This window comes from Schistocerca cancellata, chromosome 3 (assembly GCF_023864275.1).
Source record: "Schistocerca cancellata isolate TAMUIC-IGC-003103 chromosome 3, iqSchCanc2.1, whole genome shotgun sequence".
NCBI classification, from domain to species: Eukaryota; Metazoa; Arthropoda; class Insecta; order Orthoptera; family Acrididae; genus Schistocerca; species Schistocerca cancellata.
Window position 1 is genome coordinate 593,798,039 of NC_064628.1, and position 19,438 is coordinate 593,817,476.

General features: G+C 40.8%; 1 protein-coding gene across 3 annotated transcripts in view; it reads right to left on the minus strand.

The window, feature by feature from the left end:
• LOC126175460 (protein disulfide-isomerase TMX3) overlaps nt 1–19,065 on the minus strand; it is a 352,285-nt gene extending 333,220 nt beyond the window's left edge. For 2 of the 3 annotated variants that reach the window (XM_049922268.1, XM_049922266.1), the window contains exons 1-2: nt 18,867–19,065; nt 18,721–18,769 (exon numbers count right to left, since the gene is read on the minus strand). In XM_049922268.1, coding sequence (XP_049778225.1) covers nt 18,721–18,769; nt 18,867–18,909 — 92 coding nt within the window. In that variant the 5' untranslated portion in view covers nt 18,910–19,065. The remainder of the gene's footprint in view (nt 1–18,720; nt 18,770–18,866) is intronic. The other variant, XM_049922267.1, reaches the window with a different exon arrangement.
• Between the last annotated feature and the right edge of the window lie 373 nt (nt 19,066–19,438).

Below are 19,438 nucleotides of genomic sequence, written 5' to 3' on the forward strand. Positions count from 1 at the left end.
AGATTAAATATCCTTCGCCATATTGCTACGATGGATAAAACGTGAAACACAGCCAACGGCTCACACTAAAACAGCTGATAACTCAGATAGCAAACATAAATGAGAACGTAAGTGGTTAAAGAAGGACATTCTGTCAGGGAACAGCAAACCGTCACAGGTTGACAGCAATGAGCACAAAGTGGTGGGGGAGCACCTACTTAACAAATGGCAATGGCTAAAAAGATAGTGCCCAATACACAACCTATCTAAAATGATCTCATGGCAAGATAGGGCCAAGAGGAGGTCGTCCAAGCTGCTAGGAGGGGCTCAATTCCTTGGAGCTTGCTCCGATGAAGGGAAAACCAGTGGTGCTGCCAAAGTGACACCACTTGCTGACAGACAGCAACACAAAGCTCATAGGAGGGAATGAAAGAACAAGAAGGCCGAGGTACAAGGACTGCAGCCTTGGCAGCAGCGTCAGTGGCCTCATTTCCTATCAGACTTAACTGACCAGGAAACCACATAAACATCAGAGTGGCTCCGTCAAGAGTGAGCAAGTGACAGCTTTCCTGGATCCGCTGCACTAAGGGATGGACAGTGTGAAGCACACCTAGGTTCTGAAGGGCAGAAAGAGAGTCGGAGCATATGATACAAATCAAATGCCTGTATCTCCGGATGTACTGCATGGCCTGATACAGGGCGAAGGGCTCTGCTGTAAATACTGAGCAGTGTTCTGTAAGTCAATACAAAAAATCGACAGTGCCAATGATGATGGTACCCCTAACACCACAGTCAGTCCAAGAGCCATCAGTGTACACAAAGATACCACCGCGAAGTTCCGTGCAAAGGTCGCGAGACTTGCGGTGATAGAGCGGAGCTGGAGCAGTGCCCTTAGGAAGCGTCACACCTGCTGTGCAGCGAGCTATGTTAATTTAAGTATTAACTGTATTTTTCTTACTTGTCACTTCTTCTTCCGTGTGTTTTTGCTTTTAGGAAGCTTTAATTGTCGAGTGCAAGTAGTAGTGTTCCATAGATTTCGTGTTTGTTTTGAAAACAGTCCAGAGAGAGTCCCTTTAGTCAGCCATAGTGCCAGTAGTGCTACTGTGTTTTGAATGGTCCAGAGACAGGTAGTGCTATTTTCATTGTTTTCTACAAGAAGTGTTTAGTAACCACAGTTTAGTCAACTATCAGACTATCAGACGCTTTTAGTGAATTAGTAGTCTAGTTAAAAGTTGATTAACTCTCTACAGTAAATTGATTTCTTAGGATGGATAGGATGTGTGACTGTTGTGTACGGATGCAGGAGGAGCTGGCCGCTGTTCGCAAACAGCTGAACGTGTTGATGGCCACAGTCAGCCGTCTTCAGGCTGCTGCCTCTGAGTGTAGCAGCAGTGGGGAGTCTGGTGTGTCGCATGGTACACCCCAGGTGTTACATGCTTCACCCACTGTCCCTGCTGTCGAGACATCTTCGCGGGTACCGGGCGTGGTTGGGCCACCCTCTCCCCAAGGGGAGTGGCAGGTTCAGCGGCGTTCACGGCTCACGAAGCGGAGGGTCAATGTGGAGACTGGCAGAGTGGTATCGCCCGCTCTGCTGTGGGTGGACATGTGGCTGCTCCTTCAGCAAGGTCTGAGCAGGCACACAGGGGGAGGGGTTTATTAGCGATTAGGAGCTCCAACGTTAGGCGGGTGATGGAGCCCCTTAGGGAAATAGCAGAAAGGTCGAAGAAGAAGGCCAGTGTTCACTCTGTCTGCTTTTCGGGGGTCTCATCCGAGATGTGGAGGAGGCCCTGCCGGCAGCGATAGAGAGCACTGGGTGCACCCGACTGCAAATTGTTGCTCATGTCGGCACCAATGACTCCTGCCGTCTGGGATCAGAGGTCATCCTCAGTTCATACAGGCAGTTGGCGGAGTTGGTGAAGGCGGAAAGCCTCACTCATGGGGTGGAATCTGAGCTAACTATTTGCAGTATCATTCCCAGAACCGATTGCAGTCCTCTGGTTTGGAGCCGAGTGGAAGGCTTTAACTAGAGGCTCAGACAATTCTGCGGAGATCTTGGGTGCAAATTTCTCGACCTCCACTATGGGGTGGAGAAATGTAGGGTCCCCCTGAATAGGTGACGCGTGCACTACTTGCAGGAAGCGGCTACAAGGGTAGCGGAGTACGTATGGAGCGCACATGTGGGTTTTTTAGGTTAGATAATTACCTCCCTAAGCCCGACAAGACGCCTCCTGAGACGCGGCAAGGTAGGAGTAGGCAAAATGCAGCAGGGAATAACAATATTAATGTGCAATAGTAAACTGCAGGAGCATCTATAGAAAGGTCCCAGAACTGCTCTCATTAATAAATGGTCACAATGCCCACATAGTACTAGGGACAGAAAGTTGGCTGAAACCAGATGTAAACAGTTATGAAATTCCAAACTCAGATTGGACTGTATACCGCAGAGAGAGGCTGGACAGTGAAGGGGGAGGTGTGTTTATAGCGATAAGAAATGCAATAGTATCGAAGGAAATTGATGGAGATCCGAAACGTAAAATAATTTGGGTGAAGGTCACGGTTAAAGCAGGTTCAAACATGGTAATTGGATGTCTCTATAGGCCCCCTGGTTCAGCAGCTGTTGTGGCACGGCACCTGAAGGAAAATTTGGAAAATATTTCGAGTAGATTTCCCCACAATGTTATAGTTCTGGGTGGAGATTTTAATTTGCTGGATATAGACTGGGAGACTCAGACGTTCATAATGGGTGGCAGGGACAAAGAATCTAGTGAAGTTTTTTTAAGTGCTTTATCTGAAAACTACCTTGAGCAGTTAAACAGAGAACCAACTCGTGGCAATAACATATTAGACCTTCTGGTGACAAACAGACCTGAACTATTTGAAATAGTTAACGCAGAACAGGGAATCAGAGATCATAAAGCGGTTACTGCATCGATGATTTCAGCCGTAAATAGAAATATTAAAAAGGGTAGGAAGATTTTTCTGTTTAGCAAAAGTGACAAAAAGCAGATTTCAGAGTACCTGATGACTCAACACAAAATTTTTGTCTCAAGTACAGATAGTGTTGAGGATCAGTGGACAAAGTTCAGAACCATTGTACAATATGCGTTAGATGACTATGTGCCAAGCAAGATCGTAAGAGATGGAAAAGAGCCACCGTGGTACAACAACCGAGTTAGAAAACTGCTGCGGAAGCAAAGGGAACTTCACAGCAAACATAAACATAGCCAAAGCCTTGCAGACAAACAAAAATTACACGAAGCAAAATGTAGCGTGAGGAGGGCTATGCAAGAGGCGTTCTTTAATGAATTCAAAAGTAAAGTTCTATGTACTGACTTGGCAGAAAATCCTAAGAAATTTTGGTCTTATGTCAAAGTAGGTGGATCAAAACAAAATGTCCAGACACTCTGTGACCAAAATGCTACTGAAACAGAGGATGACAGACTAAAGGCCGAAATACTAAATGTCTTTTTCCAAAGCTGTTTCACAGAGGAAGACTGCACTGTAGTTCCTTCTCTAGAGTGTTGCACATATGACAAAATGGTAGATATCGAAACAGACGACAGAGGATAGAGAAACAATTAAAATCGCTCAAAAGAGGAAAGGCCACTGGACCTGATGGGATACAAGTTCGATTTTACACAGAGTACGCGAAAGAACTTGGCCGGTAGCTACGAGGTTAAGTAAATTATTATCCACAAAATAGTTATAAAATTTTATTGTGAACAAACAGGAAACTTAAATGAACATTATTTTTCGACATAGTCTCCTTGCATTTCAACGCACTTGGTCCATCATTGTACAAGCTTCCTGATGCCCTCATAAAAGAAGGTTCTCGGTTGAGCTGCGAACCAGGAATGCACCACTTTCTTCACTGCTTCATCCAAGGCAAATCGACAGCCCTTAATGCCTGTTTGAGTGGCCCAAACAAGTGATAGTCAGAAGGGGGCAAGATCGGGACTATATGGAGGATGATCCAGTACTTCAAATATGAGTTTCTGGAGCATTTCAGCAGTGTGGGCAGGGGTATGCAGACGGGCATTGTCATGAAACAACACAACACCTTTTCACAGCAATCCTTGGTGTTTGCTTCGAATTGCAGGCTTTAGCCTGACAGTAAGCATCTCACAGTAATACACACTGTTTACTGTTGTGCCTCTTTCCCAATAATGTTCCAGTACTGGACCTTGTGTGTCCCAAAAAACCATTATCATCAGTTTTCCTGCAGATGGTTCAGTCTTTAACTTTTTCTTGCATGGTGAATTTGGATGTTTCCATTCCATACTCTGCCGTTTACTCTCCAGCTAGTAATGATGGATCAATGTTTTGTACCCAGTAATGATCCTGTCTAAGAAGTTGTCCCCTTCGTTACCATATCGATCCAAATGTTTTTTGCAGATGTCCAAGCGCGTTTGTTTGTGCAACTTTGTGAGTTGTTTTGGGACCCATCTAGCACAAACTTCATGAAATCAAAGTCTGTTGTGGATGATTTCGTAGGCAGAACTGTGACTTATTTGCAGATAATGCACCACTTCATCAGTAGTTAATTGTCTGCTAAGAGAATCATTTCATGTGAACGGCCAATGGTTTCTTCATTTGTGGTGGTAAACGGTCGTCTGACTCCTTCACTGTGCGTAATACTTGTGTGACCATTTCAGAATTTTTCAATTCATTTGTAGACACTCTGTTGAGGAAAAACACTGTTCCTGTACTGTACCCAAAGTCTTTGATGAATTTCGGCCCCTGATACACCTTCCGACCACAAAAAACAGTTCACTGAATGTTGCTCTTCTTTGGTGCAAATAGACAGCGGAGAAGCCATGATTAACAGTATGGCGGTGATAACGAAACTAACCTAGCAGCTTGAAAATTGCAAAGATATAACTACAAATAAACAAAGCAGGCATCACCAATGTAAAACAACAGTACTACCAAACTAAACAAAAATATAACTAAACTGCGAATAACAATTGACTTACCCTCATGGAAGGAAGGTTTCTGTCCTTTCTAGGCTTGTGTATGAGTATGATAGTGGCTTCACGCCAATGCCTGGAAAACGTGCCATCTGCCCAGATGTGGTTGTACGTATTAAGCAGAAAGTGCTGCAACATCTGAATGTGGACAGCGTCTGGCCCTGGGGTGGAGGATCGGGAAACAGAGCATGATCTAGCTCCCTCTAGTAAAGGCGGTATAGTAGCACTCTTTATTCTGAGAAGAGAAGGGTATCACCCAAGCCTCCTCCGCTCGTTTCCGATGGAGGAAGGCAGGGTGATAGTGGGAAGAGTTCGAAATTTCTGCAAAATGGCGGCCCAAGGTGTTGGAGATAGCAATAGGGTGCATGATCACATCGCCTGCTACTGTCAGGTCGGAAATTGGTGAATGGATCTTGGTCCCAGAGAGCCGGCAGAGGTTGGGCCACACGACAGAGGAAGGAGTGGATCTGTTAAATAAACTAGTGAATGAAATCCAGCTAGTTTTTTTGCTATACTGAAGAATACAACAACACTTTCAGTTTACCACTGCAGGAGCATGTCACCGCACGCAAATTGTGTTGCGGCATGCCTAAGTCCACCAAGGGACTGGGACACAACATGGTAAAGAGGAAGTGCGAGGAAGGGATCATTCTGCAGCAGTAAGGATAACATTTGTGAGATATTTCATCTGTTCTTCAAAGATCACCAGGGAGGATTAAAGCTGCCAGTCAGCCTTAGTAAGCTGCCATTTAGGTGTGCATGCAAGTGGGGTAAGAGTCAGCAAACAGATAGCTCGAGTAGGTGTCAAAAAGAATGGACCACTCAAGACGATGGACAAGCTGGGCAGTGGAGAAGGATAGGTCTAAATGGGAATAGATGAGAGAGGAGTTGGAAAGGAATGTGGGTGCCCCAGTGTTAAGGCAGAAAAGGTTGAGTTGACTAAGATCAGCAAGGGGGCACCCCTCTCATAGGTTCTGGGAGAACCCCAAAGGGGATGATGTGCATTAAAGTCACAGAGTTGCAGAAATGCGGGAGTTAGCGGCCCAATAAGCTGAAGCAAGTCTGCCCTGGTGACATCAAACGACAGAGGGACATAAATGGTAGAGAGGGAAGTAGTCAGGTGAGGAAGGAAAAGGCAAACTGAAAATGGATAGTCAGGGAGATGGGTTGACTACATATGTTATGCCGTATGAGGAGCATAACGCCCCCATGAGATGGAATGCCAACCTCAGGGGGAAGGTCAAAACGAACCAGGAAGAAATGTGAAAGCTCAAAGCAATTTTATTTCCTGAAGGCAGAATACAAGGGGATGCTGTGATGCTAAAAGCAGCCATAAATCCTCTTTGTGGGATCAAAGCATACATTCAATTGGAGGAGACTCATGAAGAGGAAGAAATGAAGGGAAGAAATGAAATGCCAAGTGACAGCCTGAAAAGACTTGCTGTTACAGGGCACAGAAGCAAGAGGATGCTGCTCCACGAAGTCCACAGAAGCATCCACTTGCTTGTGCTGTCGGTCTGCACAGTCCAACGCAGAAACACGGTTGATGGTGCACACCAGTGACACAGAGGCCAACCGGGATAAGGTATTACATGGCAACATCATCAAATAGGATCTTCAAGTCAGCGAAGGAGAATACTGTTTACCTTTGGTAGACTTCTTCGAGCCTTTCCAGTTAGCAGAGGAAGACTCAGGTGTTGTTTGGCTGGAGGGACATAGGAAGTCTTCATGAGAATACTCCTTTTCTTTCTGGCCTACCGGTTGTGTAGCTGGTGGTTTTTCCCCTTGAGGCAAAAGTTTGATGGCTTGTTGCACAGCTGGACAGGGGGATGACAATGCTACCTTGACACTGGGCGATTTCACAACCTCAGAGCTCAATTTGAGGTCGCATATTTGCCTAGCCATGTCCTTCATGGAGAGAGAGGTAACGAGAACAGAACGGTAAGTGCCAGATGGGAGAATGCAGGGTTCACCACTAGCCAATAATGTGCTAGTGACCGAGTAAGGCACTTTTTCCTTTACGCAGTTTTCCTGGGCAGCCCACTCATCAAGATACATGGGACAATCCCGAGAGGAAGTGGCATGGCTGCCACTGTAGTTGATATAGCAGCGAGGAGGAGGCGGACGATCACCCTCATGCACATCCTACCACAGGTTACACATTTGGCTGGGAGCCAACAAGACATTCTAGTATGGATGATGACACTGGCAGCAGCGCATCAGGTACATTCAGACTGTGATAATTTCATAGTCTGCTTTGGTCTTGAATGGAAGCACCAATCTATCAAAGGTGAGAAAAAAAGTGTGGGTGGGCACTGAGGTGGAATCTACCTTTTCCGTCACCCAGAGGAGAGTAATGACACCTGATCCGAGAGGTAAGAATGGATTTCAGCCTCAGTCAGACCGTCAAGCAGCCTGGTGTAAATAATACCACGGGAAGAATTCAAAGTTCATGGGCCTCGATACGAACAGGATAGCCATGGAGAAGCGAGGCGGCAAGCAGTTCTTGTGCTTGAGGATCAGAAGTAGTCTCCAAAAGCAAAATGCTATTTCGTAAACGACAGCAGGATTTCACAGACCTGGCAATGGCATCAACACCTTTCTGAATAATAAACGGATTTACCGTAGCAAAGGACTGATCATCTTCATTAGGTGAAACCACAAGGAACTGTGGTGCAACTGGAAGGGTCTTTGAATCATTAGCCTCATTCCATTTACGTTTTGTAGATGTTGATTAGGAAGATGATTGGCTCATTGCAAGAAAATCCCCCATGATTGTCAGTGTCTCAAATGGTATGCTTCTTCCGACTGGGGACCCCCTTCACAAGCGGACGCAACCCGCTTTAGGTGATTGTTCACACCTAAGAGCACGCCTCCCGAACACCTGACAAAGGGACCAATCGGCAATTTGGGAAGGCAGCTCAGGCAAATCACCCCTCCCTGGGACTGGCTTGTACCAGGGGGTAAACGCGAATCCTACCTGTCGACCTGGGGCTGGGAATTATGCATTACCCAGTCACCTGTTATGCATCAGATGCAGGGGCCAGCCATCAAGAGTGCACAAGGAGGAAGAAGAAACAGAGGGACCTCAAACATTGAAGTGGAGGAATGAGAGGAGAAGGGAAACAAAGAAAGGAAAAGGGAACGAAAAACAGTTATGAGACTGTTCTTATGTTAGTGACAGCCAATGCAGAACATTCCCCATAACACTGCCGACATGCAGCATGGAAGGGAAAAGATGCTACAAAGGCTGGGGCCCTGTGGTAGCCAAGTACGAACCTACCAAAGAGTGACGAGTCTCCTGGGAGTGGGGGGTTGGTTTGGAAGGGTTGCTGGTTAGTGGATTTAATAGGCCCGTCGCCCACCCAACAACACAACAACATAGTCCATACCTGGTCCATACCTATGCCACTCCCACTCCCCAACCCCCTGTCATGGCGATCATATCCATGTTGCAGACTAAGGTGTAAGACCTGCCCAATCCACACACCCAGCACCACCTACTCCAGTCCTGTCACAAGCTATCCTATCCCATCAAAGGGAAGGCCACCTGTGAAAGCAGCCATGTCCTACTCCAACTCTGCTGCATACACTGCACAGTCCTTTTACATTGGTATAACCACCAGCAAGTTGTCCACCAGGATGAGTGGCCACCACCAAACTGTTGTCAAGAACAAAGTTGACCACCTGGCCACACAATATGCTGCTGAGCACAACATGCTCAATTCAATGACTGCTTCACAGCCCAAACAATCTGGATCGTTCCCACCACCACCACCACCACCACCACCACCACCACCTTCTCTGAACTACGCAGATGGGAGTTATCCTTGAAACACATCTCTGTTTCCATAATTGTCCTGGCCTCAGAGTCAGTCTCAACACATTGTCCCTCCCCCCTGTCACCCCTCCCAATTCATGTCCCGTGTCACTTTCTGCATATGTCCCTTACCACCAGCTGCAACAATTGTGCCACCCTTCCCTCCACCATTCTTATCCAACAAACCGTCTGCCTCCCTCTGAGCCACCAGCCACCCAGTTCCAGTTCCACTCCCTGCCTCCCTCTATCCATCCCACCCAATGCAACCCCGCCACCCCCAACCAGTCCATCTACTATAAAGCAGCACTGGCAATGTTAGTCTAGCCAGCACCATGTAGGGGCGTAGGTAAGTGGGTAAGTGTGTAAGAGAGAGAGAGAGAGAGAGTGTGTGTGTGTGTGTGTGTGTGTGTGTGTGTGTGTGTGTGTGTGTGTGTGCGTGTGTGTTTATTTTGTTTTATTTTTACTCTAGTTCGTCTATGGATAATTCCAAAAGCTAGCAATTTTTCTTTCTTTTGTGTGTGCCTATCAACAATTCAACTCAAAAAACGTTTACAAAAATCTTTAGCCAATGGATTTTCATAAACAGGAAAAACAAATGTTTGAAGCAGAATTTCATTTTTGAAACATATAAACTTTTCTGGTGTTACAGTCAATGTCTCAGTTCCATGTTCTGTCATGAAGGGTCAATAGCCCAATTTCAAAGGTTTCAAATTCTCAAACAAATCAACAGTTTGGCTGTAGACATGACTGAACACTTTACGAAGTCGATCTAACACTGAACCTAACTGCAGAAGGAGAAAAAAAAAAATGTTGTCCTGAAACATATTTTTCCACAATGATACTTTACTAGCTATGGATCCACAGTTTTCTGTATAAATTAATATTAATATATATTAATATAATTAATACCAATTATATAAAAACACAGATTTCTGTATAAAATAATTTAAAAAATAATCTAAAATATATGGGTGCTGTGTGATGCACTGCATTCAATGCTGCAACAAAATTTTGGTGTACACCACCTGAAGTATGCATAGGTGCAAGAGGGGGCTGGGATACAAGGGTGGAGGGGGCACTTGCCCCCCTCCAGGAATCTGGAGTAAAGGCGTTTTCTTCATTACAGAAATCTCACACACATTAAAAAATTGTCTGTGATTCTATTAAACTGCAGACTTAGATGAACCAAGAGCAACAGGAAGTACTGTGGCTATAGCAGTCACTATACAACATGAATTTGTTGGGCAGTTAAAGGGAAATTATACCGTTTCTTTGGAAAGGAAGTGATTTTGGCACTGTTCTGCATTCAATGTAGATGAGAACCTTAGCTGAATTTTGCTGAAATACAAACCGCAATCTTTTCCTGTCACTTCATCACATAGCCCTTACTGAGCAGCAGAAATGGACATTCCAACACACCGTCTTGCAGTTTCCAGCAGCAACTCACCAAATAAAATAAACAAGGCTGCAGCATACTGCTCAAATGAGATGGCACAGTGATAAATCACTGAACTGGTATTCAAATGAATGGCAGTCCAAACCCCCATCCAGCCATCCTGATTTAGGTTTTCTGTTACTTACTTTAAAAACATTTAAAGTGAATGCTGGGATAGTTCTATGACAGGGCACTGCCAGTTCCATTCCCTGTTCTTTCGCAACCCAAGTTAGTGTCCCATCTCTAATGACTCCATCATCTATGGAACGTTAAGCTTAATATTTCTCCCAGGCAAAGCCGAAAGTTGCAATTCCACCCATTTGCATAGACCAGTGACATCATCAAGGTGGCGGACACCACTATTTCAAGCATACAGGGACATGCTTATGGCAACCATGACATCACTCGTTACACTCATGAACAAATAAATAACACACAAATATTTAACTATAGCAATAGAACGAGACTAACAGGACACCTATGGAAAGTAGGGAGTTTCAGGTGGGGACAAACTAAATATACTGCAATGAGAATAACACATTCCAAAACAAATATTAAACAGAAAACCAGACACACAAACTCATCAACAACTCCAATCATAAGAAACACAAAGTGCTGATAATTCCAAATAAGAAAACAAATCCACCAGTCACAATATGTAAAATCACTAGCAAACCAGCACCAACTCTTCGAAGCACTACCTGGCACACCAAACTTTGAACATCAACTGACTCACTACCATACCTAACAAACATCTTTGAAACAAAAAAATCCAACACAACAGAGCTCTAACAAATATTAAAACATACTGTCAACAAAAATGACTCAACACAAAAACACCAAATCACTAAGGTGTCATTCAACACACAGCATTTATGTTACAGGTTAAAGCAGATGGGCAGAATCACAATTTTCAGTTGACACCCCTGTCATCCTACAGGACACTAACTTCACAAGATCAGCCTCTACACCCTGTTCCTCTGCTGCACAATTTAATCACAGCAATATTTTACAATTTGCCTACAAGAAAGAAGAAAATTTTTGAAATTTCAAGGTTGAGAAGACATCTTCAAGAACCGTAGCTTTTTCAAACTGTATGGGATGTAACACAATGCTACATGCAGTTACAGAGTTATGAATTCTGAAATTTACTAGGAATGCTGCACAGTAATATGTAAAATGGGGACATCACCATCATGGTTCAGTCTTTGGGTGCTGACGGTCAGTTCAGCCATTTAACTCTAGGGTTGTTTTGGGAAGTTCACATACTGTGCGTACTCTACACTTTATCCAAATAACCCATAAAGGAAGCTGTGTTAAAAATGACATCAAAGTTCTTGTTTATCCATTTTGAGGAGTATTAATCAATGGAGCATTTTATGGTTATTGTGGGGGTGTCCAACATTTCTCTGCCTTTTTCCTTTATTCTGTTACAGGTTTTCAGAGTCAAGTTAAAATTATTGGTAGACCAAGAACTATAGCTATAGTGAAAATTTTATAACTCCATTTCCCAATTCGTTGGATTTAATCAAATGCAATTGCCCTTTTGCTAAGATTGTTAAGAGTCATTCCATGTCAAATCAACACACCTATTTTACCTCACCCTCTTAGATTATACTGAAAGTTAGTATACTTATAGTGGGCACTGAGACTAAGAAAAATACCAAATTTCAATTTTTTATCTCAAACCATTGCTGAAATATGGCGATGTAAACTTTTCAAAAAACCAGCCAAAAATGTGTGAACGGACGTTTTTAAAATTGACCTAGGAGCTGCCCTAATTGAGTTAGAGAACTGGGAAAGGTGTCATTTTGCAGCATTTTGCATCCTCTTTCCAGGGATATACAACAAAACATAGTTTCTAATTAATAACCTTTTTCAAAATACTAATTGATATTTTGATTTAATTTAAATTTTTTTACCAAAAGTACCTAATTGAAAATTTTCAAAATATTTCCATAACTACTTCATACTATTGTAAATCACATGGCAAAATATAAACCTAGGATGATGATGGGTTCATTGTTAGAAAAAATTATTCCAGACTCTTGTTTTTCACGAACGGCCCTAGTTTGACCAAATTGAACTTTAACAAACAGGAATTTCTTTAAAATATACTGAAAGGTGAGTAAAAAAAGTATTAGTAATATCAAAACATCACCTTATTAAACCAGAACTAATCAGCATATTTTATAATTAAGTTGATTGCTTATTTTAATTTCATACATCTTCACTAACAGTATATTAACCGATATAACAAAAACAAGAAATTGAGCATTTAACTACAAACTGAAATAAAGTATGAATAAGTACAAGTATTTACATAATAGTTCTGGTCCATGATGTTTGAAATGGAACTATTAAACAACTTAAATACGTAATGCTTGTTTTTGAGTAACTGGTATCTGTTCATAGCTAAATTTAACACAATAGGTACTAACAATAATTCTGAAACAACTTTCTATAAAATATACATTAACACTAACCTGAGACAAAAATTAAGTTTTGAGTTGAAAGCAGTTTCCCAATAAATTGTCTTGGAACTTCACATATTACATTTTAATAAAGCTGACTGGGTTCGGTTTACATCACTTTCATTAAGAATGTATGTTCTCCATGTTGGAGTAAATGGATTCACTTTTGTGAGAACATCCACAACTGACACCCACAGGACATCTGCATGTGCAGGATAAGAGAATGACTTAGCTGGTCCACATGGATGAAGAAAAGTTATTTTCACTTCATCAAGTTCTTCGTTTTTTTCTGAAATGTACCCAAGCCACCAGTTTCTGCCATATACAGCGGTGACATAGCCCGATACATCTTGTAACTTCAGTTTGTCTGGTGATGTAGTTACTTCCCTCTCCCAACTCTGCATATCACCTGAGAAGTATTTGACTATTAATTTTGATGTAGTGTTGGGAATGAAAGTGTGAAATTGCTGTGTTCCTTTGATTGTCAATGCCTCTTCAAGTCGGCTTTTTAAGAATATTTCTGAAGCAGCGTAGTCTTCTTGAGTGGAATATGCAAAATCAACATTTGTGATATTATCTGCTGCCCACTCAAATAGATCTCGTGCGGTATGGATCTGATTTTGGTATGGCCTTTGCAAACTTGCACGACCTGCCAGTCTCTTTACTGAACCCCCTACTCCATCACAAGGCCCTTTCCCATGTGCTGTGGCTGAACAGTGCCACTCAGCTTTTATGTTGAAGTCTTCCTCATGAAGGCAAAGGTTCAGGAAGTTTTTCTTATTTTTATACTGAGCGGCAGAACCATCAGAATAATAGTATATCTTTCTTGGAATCTTTTGAAATTTATTTGTTAGATATGTATTGTGCTCCAGGCAATCAGAAACAATGACAAAGCTCATATGCTCAATTTCGTCTTCCTGTTTGTAATATATAACAAAAGGATGAATGGTAATCTGTTGTCTTGTCCAGTGGAAACTCTGAGCTTCATCCTGTAGAACTATACTATAATCTTCTCAAAAATCACATATGACAACAAATTTAGATTCCATAATGTTTTCTCTTGTGGAGTTAAGGAATGTTCATTGTTGTTTGGCAATGAAGTCATGCCGAATCAAAGTCGGCATATTACTACAAAATAAATCTGTGAATTCTTCAGAATTTTTCTGAACAATTTCCAGATTACATCAGTGAACTGATATCCACTGTCGAAACTGAACTTGTTCAATTAAGTTTTCATGAAAAGAGTCTTAACCCTTTCAGACCAGCAGACAAAACTAATTTATTTAAACATTACACATAAATTTAAACCATTTACACACAAAATACATGCAAAATTCACCATAGTTTTAATTAAAAAATGAAATGAGTCAGGAATTATGTTCATTATGTGGTTCTAATTGACATGAAATGAAAGGAAACAGTTTTTTCCTTTGACAAACAAAGATGTACATTACATTTTTCACATTTTATTCATGAACGTCTCTTGCATCCCGGAAATTCGCACCTGGTAGGCAGTGCACCACTTTCATGAAGAGGCAAGCGTTGCGTTCCGTCAAACTGAATCTCTTCAGGAGGCCTAGTTTCTCCTCGTCGTCTGAACAGGTGTATCTGGAGGTGTGGCAGATGGTCGGCCTCGTTTTCTATTCAAGGTATCCAGACATCTGCTACGGATGGCAGTATATATAGGCCAAACTTTGTAGAACTTGTCTTTATTGTCTGCTGGTATAGCCACGTTGTTAACAAGATGTAAATTTGTTCTGAGTTGGAAGAATCTATTTCTGGGCATACTGTCCAAGAATAATTGCATTTTCAATGTTGTGCCCCAATAAATTCGGACTCTAGGAAATTTTAGAGTTCCCATAATTACATGAAGCCCAAGCAAGATTTGGAGTTCCGCTGGTGTAGTTTGTTTGAAATTGCTAATTGTTCCACTCCACAAGGCTTATAGATTTGCCATATCAGCCATAGTACTGAACAGATAATTGGTAATGTACTTGCTGAAATAAGTTGAAGGAGAAAGTATTTCCTCTTCTTCAATACATTGTTCCCATTCGTGATATGAATCCAGTATAGAGAGAGGACAATGACGCCACTTGATGTCTTTTTTTCTGACAAAATGTATTTTACATCACTGAGCTCATTGTTGGTAAGTGGATCACTGTCTTGAATATCACTATTGTTGTCACTACACACACCACTTTCATTATTTGCAGTTGACTCATCATTGGTTTCTTTTGTCAGCCCCCACTCTGACTTCCTTCTCTCTTGAAGTACAGTAGGATTCTACATCAGGAAATGATTCTTCATCTGATGATAAATTGATATCTGACACCTCTCCATTCAGCAGCATCTCTAAAATGGCATTTCCATCTTGCTCAATGTAGAAATACTGTTTCTTTGACATGATCAACAGAACTGAAATATTCACAAATAATAATATCAGTAGTGGTATTTTCCTAAAATAATAATTAACAGTAGACCTAACGACATTGTCATCAACTGGAGCTTCAATGCTATGTCTATTTTCCTAATTGTTGCTCATAACAATACCTAGTAATACAACATACTTCATATGTTTTGAATAAATCCCAGTCAAAACTCATACAATCGTCAGGATAAAAAGAAACTGTTCCAACAAGCACTTCATATGAAGGAAACACAAGATACTCAAAGTTATGTAAAACATTGTTCATGTGACCTCATGGCTACAATTGTGCACACAGAAAAATATCGCTTCTTTTTGTTGACTAAAACAAATGATTTTGAAATATTGATTGTTGTAATAAATAAATCAAACATTCTACAATGTTCATGCAAAACAACAATACTGGTACTCAACTATACTGTGGGTTATAGCTTATCGAAGACTACCAGGTACTTTCGAGGTCACAAACTGCTCTGCACTGCTACATTAATCTATTGATATGTTTATAGCACTGCACAACAGATAGCAGCACTTGTGCATGGTGAAAAGAATGAACATTCACAAATGTGTACATCAGCTCCAAATTGAGGAAAAATATTTCTATTGCAGTTAAGATGTCATGAAAATTAATGTATACAATTGTAACCACAGAGTCTGAAAGGGTTAAAATTTTACGTACACGACAGTTTCTCCTGGGCAGTATTCAAAGTTTCCCATGTTGTAATCAACTGATGATGGGCTGCAAAGCATTTTTGCAATGAACTGCTTATAACTGTTTAAGCTGCTGTTTGTTACTGTATTTAGTTTGGCTTTTTGACATTTTCTATCATTAATTTTATGTTTTGGTGAGTTGTGCACACGCAGACAGTGTGTGTGCCACTCCGGCCAGCTAATACACATGTTTTGGTCTCAACTCAGCAAATTTAGAGAAACCTATTGTTATGTTAGGAAAATTGTCTTTAAAATGCTTGTAAGCTTCTTTAAGGTTACACAAAATAAGTCTTTTTGATATTTTTGTTTTATTTCCACTTGTTTCTGTAATTGTCACACAATCTTTAATACCTGGCATTGCCCTGCTAACTTCATCATTTTCATAAAATGAATGTACAGTTTTGACAGTTTCTGTTGGTAAACACTTCCCTGGTTTTGGGTTTGGACCTTCCACGAATACTTTCTCTTTCAAAATTTTTTGTTGACTGCCGAACAATGCAATTAGAAACATAAATTTCCTCATTATTTTCCTGACACTCCACTTTTCAGGTAAACTTGTAATAATCATTAGTTTTTTTGCTCTACTTACAGAATTTTTAAAGTTTCTTCTAAGATTTTCAAGAACGGATTCATCAGTATCAGTATCTGACGAAGAAGTTTCAGGAGCAACAAAAAGTTTACATGTCATTGATGAGATTTTCTTCACGTTTCATTTGGCGTAATGCCTAGATGTTAGTTTTCTCTTGTCAATTGTGGACTTACCTAGTTCTTGAAGTGTTGTGTTGAATGTTTTAACAGCTACTGGAGTTGGAGCTGGAGTGAAGTCAGGGTCTTGGTCTCACATGATTATCTCTGATCCAGAAGATTCTTCAACACTTTCATCACTGATGGGCTCTGGTGTATTTTTCAATTTGGTTACATCTTTCCTACATTTATCACAAATCTTGGCACCACCTGGTATTTGAGGAAATAATTTGGGCATCCATGTTGTGACATTCCTCATTTTTTTTCTGTCTCTAATATAATGATTTGACTTCTTCAATGGATTACAACAATGCACTCTTACAGCACTGCACTTTTTACTTGGTTCCATATTTATACAAAAAACACTTATAAACTGTCCTTCAATGTATAGATTTACTTGAAAATGAACTATTATATTTAATAGATACAGACTGGTCAACACAGAGGTAACAACTGATTTGCACTAAAACCATTGTTGTTGTTGTTGTTGTTGTTGTTGTGGTCTTCAGTCCTGAGACTGGTTTGATGCAGCTCTCCATGCTACTCTATCCTATAGTGCACAATAATGCTGTAGGCACACAAAGCCTTAGAAGGTAACAATGCAGACTACATCATCTCAACAATGGCTCCAGTCTCTGAAATATTGTACAGGCATCAAGTTTGGTCAAACTAGGGCCATTAGTGAAAAACAAGAGTGTCTGGAATAATTTTTTTTTAACAGTGAACCCATCATCATCCCACATTCATATTTTTCCATGTGCTTTACAACAGTATGAAATTACGGAAATATTTCGAAAATTTTCATTTATGTACTTTTTGTACAAAAATTTAATCAAATTATTAATTACCATTTTGAAAAGGTGATTAATTAGAAGCTATGTTTTTTTGTCTATCACTGGAAAGAGCATGAAAAATGCTCCAAAATGACACCTTTCCCAGTTCTCTTCCTCAATTAGTGCAGCTCCTAGGGCAATTTTAAAAAAGTCCGTTCACAGATTCTTGGCTGGTTTTTGAAAGTTTACATGACCATATTTCACGAATGGTTTGAGGTAAAAAATTGAAATTTGTTATTTTTCTTAGTTTCAGCACCCACTATTAGTATAGAAACTTTCAGCAAGATCTAAGAGGAGTGAGATAAAATTTTTATTTAAAGTGTGTTGATTTGACATGGAATGACACTTAAATCAAAAAAGCAGTATCAATTTTCAATTTACTAGTTCAAAAAATCTAATCTGCATATATTCATGAGATAAACTTTTGAGCATTTAGTATTAACGTAATGTATCTTTCTGAAAATACGTTGGGTGGATACCTACCCGATCCTCCTTTGAACATGATTTGTTTCCAGTCACAGAATGAGGAACTCAAATTAGTGTCTTGCCTCACCTGGAAAAAATTCTGCCTATACCTGTTCCAGCATAAACACTATAATTAGCAGTGAAACCACAAAAATAACAGGAGAGCATACTTCATGTTCAGTGATAATTGGCAAGGAGCACTTTCACTATACCGTTATTAATGTGACATATTGCTAATTTACTATATCTCCACATTCCAGCCGCAACCCCTCCCCCGCGCGAATTTTTTTGTGTGTTTGCTCCATTGGAAGCAAAAGAGGGAAATACTTCAATGCCCAAGCTTGCTGCAGTAATTTTAAACTGCAATATTATACGCTAGTCGCTCTTAGTACAGCTTAATTGAACGCGTGTACCTTATTTTGCGTATAAAGTCAAACCAAATTGTACAAAAAGATTATCATCACGTTCAGCTCTTACCGAATACGATAAACACACACAACGCACACAAAAATATTTATTTTTGCAGCGAAGACCAACATTGTCGCGTGTTTCTTCGACGGAGCTACTTTTAAAATGTCGAATACTTAAGTACAGTCAGTTTTTTTGTATGCACATTTCGACTGGTTAACGTTGTTGAGAATCCACTCGTATCTACACAACTGTTGTTGGGGTGACAAACGCAATGTTCGGTGAAACTAGTTACTTTTGTAAAGCACGTGGGCAGATTTCGACACTAAGTTTCATATTAAACTATACCCAAGGATGCATGTCAGATCAACTACAAATATATGACCCTTTACATGGCAAATTATAACAAATCTAGTCTGTTCAAGCAAGTTACATGCTGAAACTTCAACACCTTACCTATCACTTAGTTCCAAAACACGTGACGATTCTATCACATTTATATAACCTGGCGAAAGAAGAAGAAAAATATATTATAGCTACATTTTTTGTATTTGTGAATGCATTTAAAGTTGTCAGGCGAACTCTCTGTAAAAGTATCTTACCAAAACAGAGCAATATTAAAACTCCCTTCAATATGAACTTCATTATTGCAATATATTTCTGTAAGAAGAGGATAAGCCTTCGTCATTGTCTACATGACATAGCGTCAATTTTCTCTTTTCGACATTTCCCTTTCTCGGGCCTTAACACTGTTTGTACATAATCACGCAAGCCTCAGATAGAATTTAAACTTCCTACACTGCTGTCAAATACCACAATCGACTTTTGTCGCCGGTGGACATACGATCGACATGAACATTCCAGTGAGTGAATCGTCTAATTTGCATCCTGGTATTTGTTAAATGCACGCTGCACATTACCCGAGCCCAGAAGGTGTGCGGATGTCATCTCATTCTCGTCAGTGTACATGTAGGAACAGGGCGAACAGTAGATTTCGCTTTGGAAGACATATCTAACCTTACGTCTACCTCGCCGAGGAATGATATTCGGGAACTATAAAACGATATAATGATTTAATATTTAGGTCGCTGTCACTATTGTGCGGATTTCTTATGTATTTTGCATATAACGCGTCACCTCGAGAGACGTGTCTGCGAGATGGGACAACGAGCGC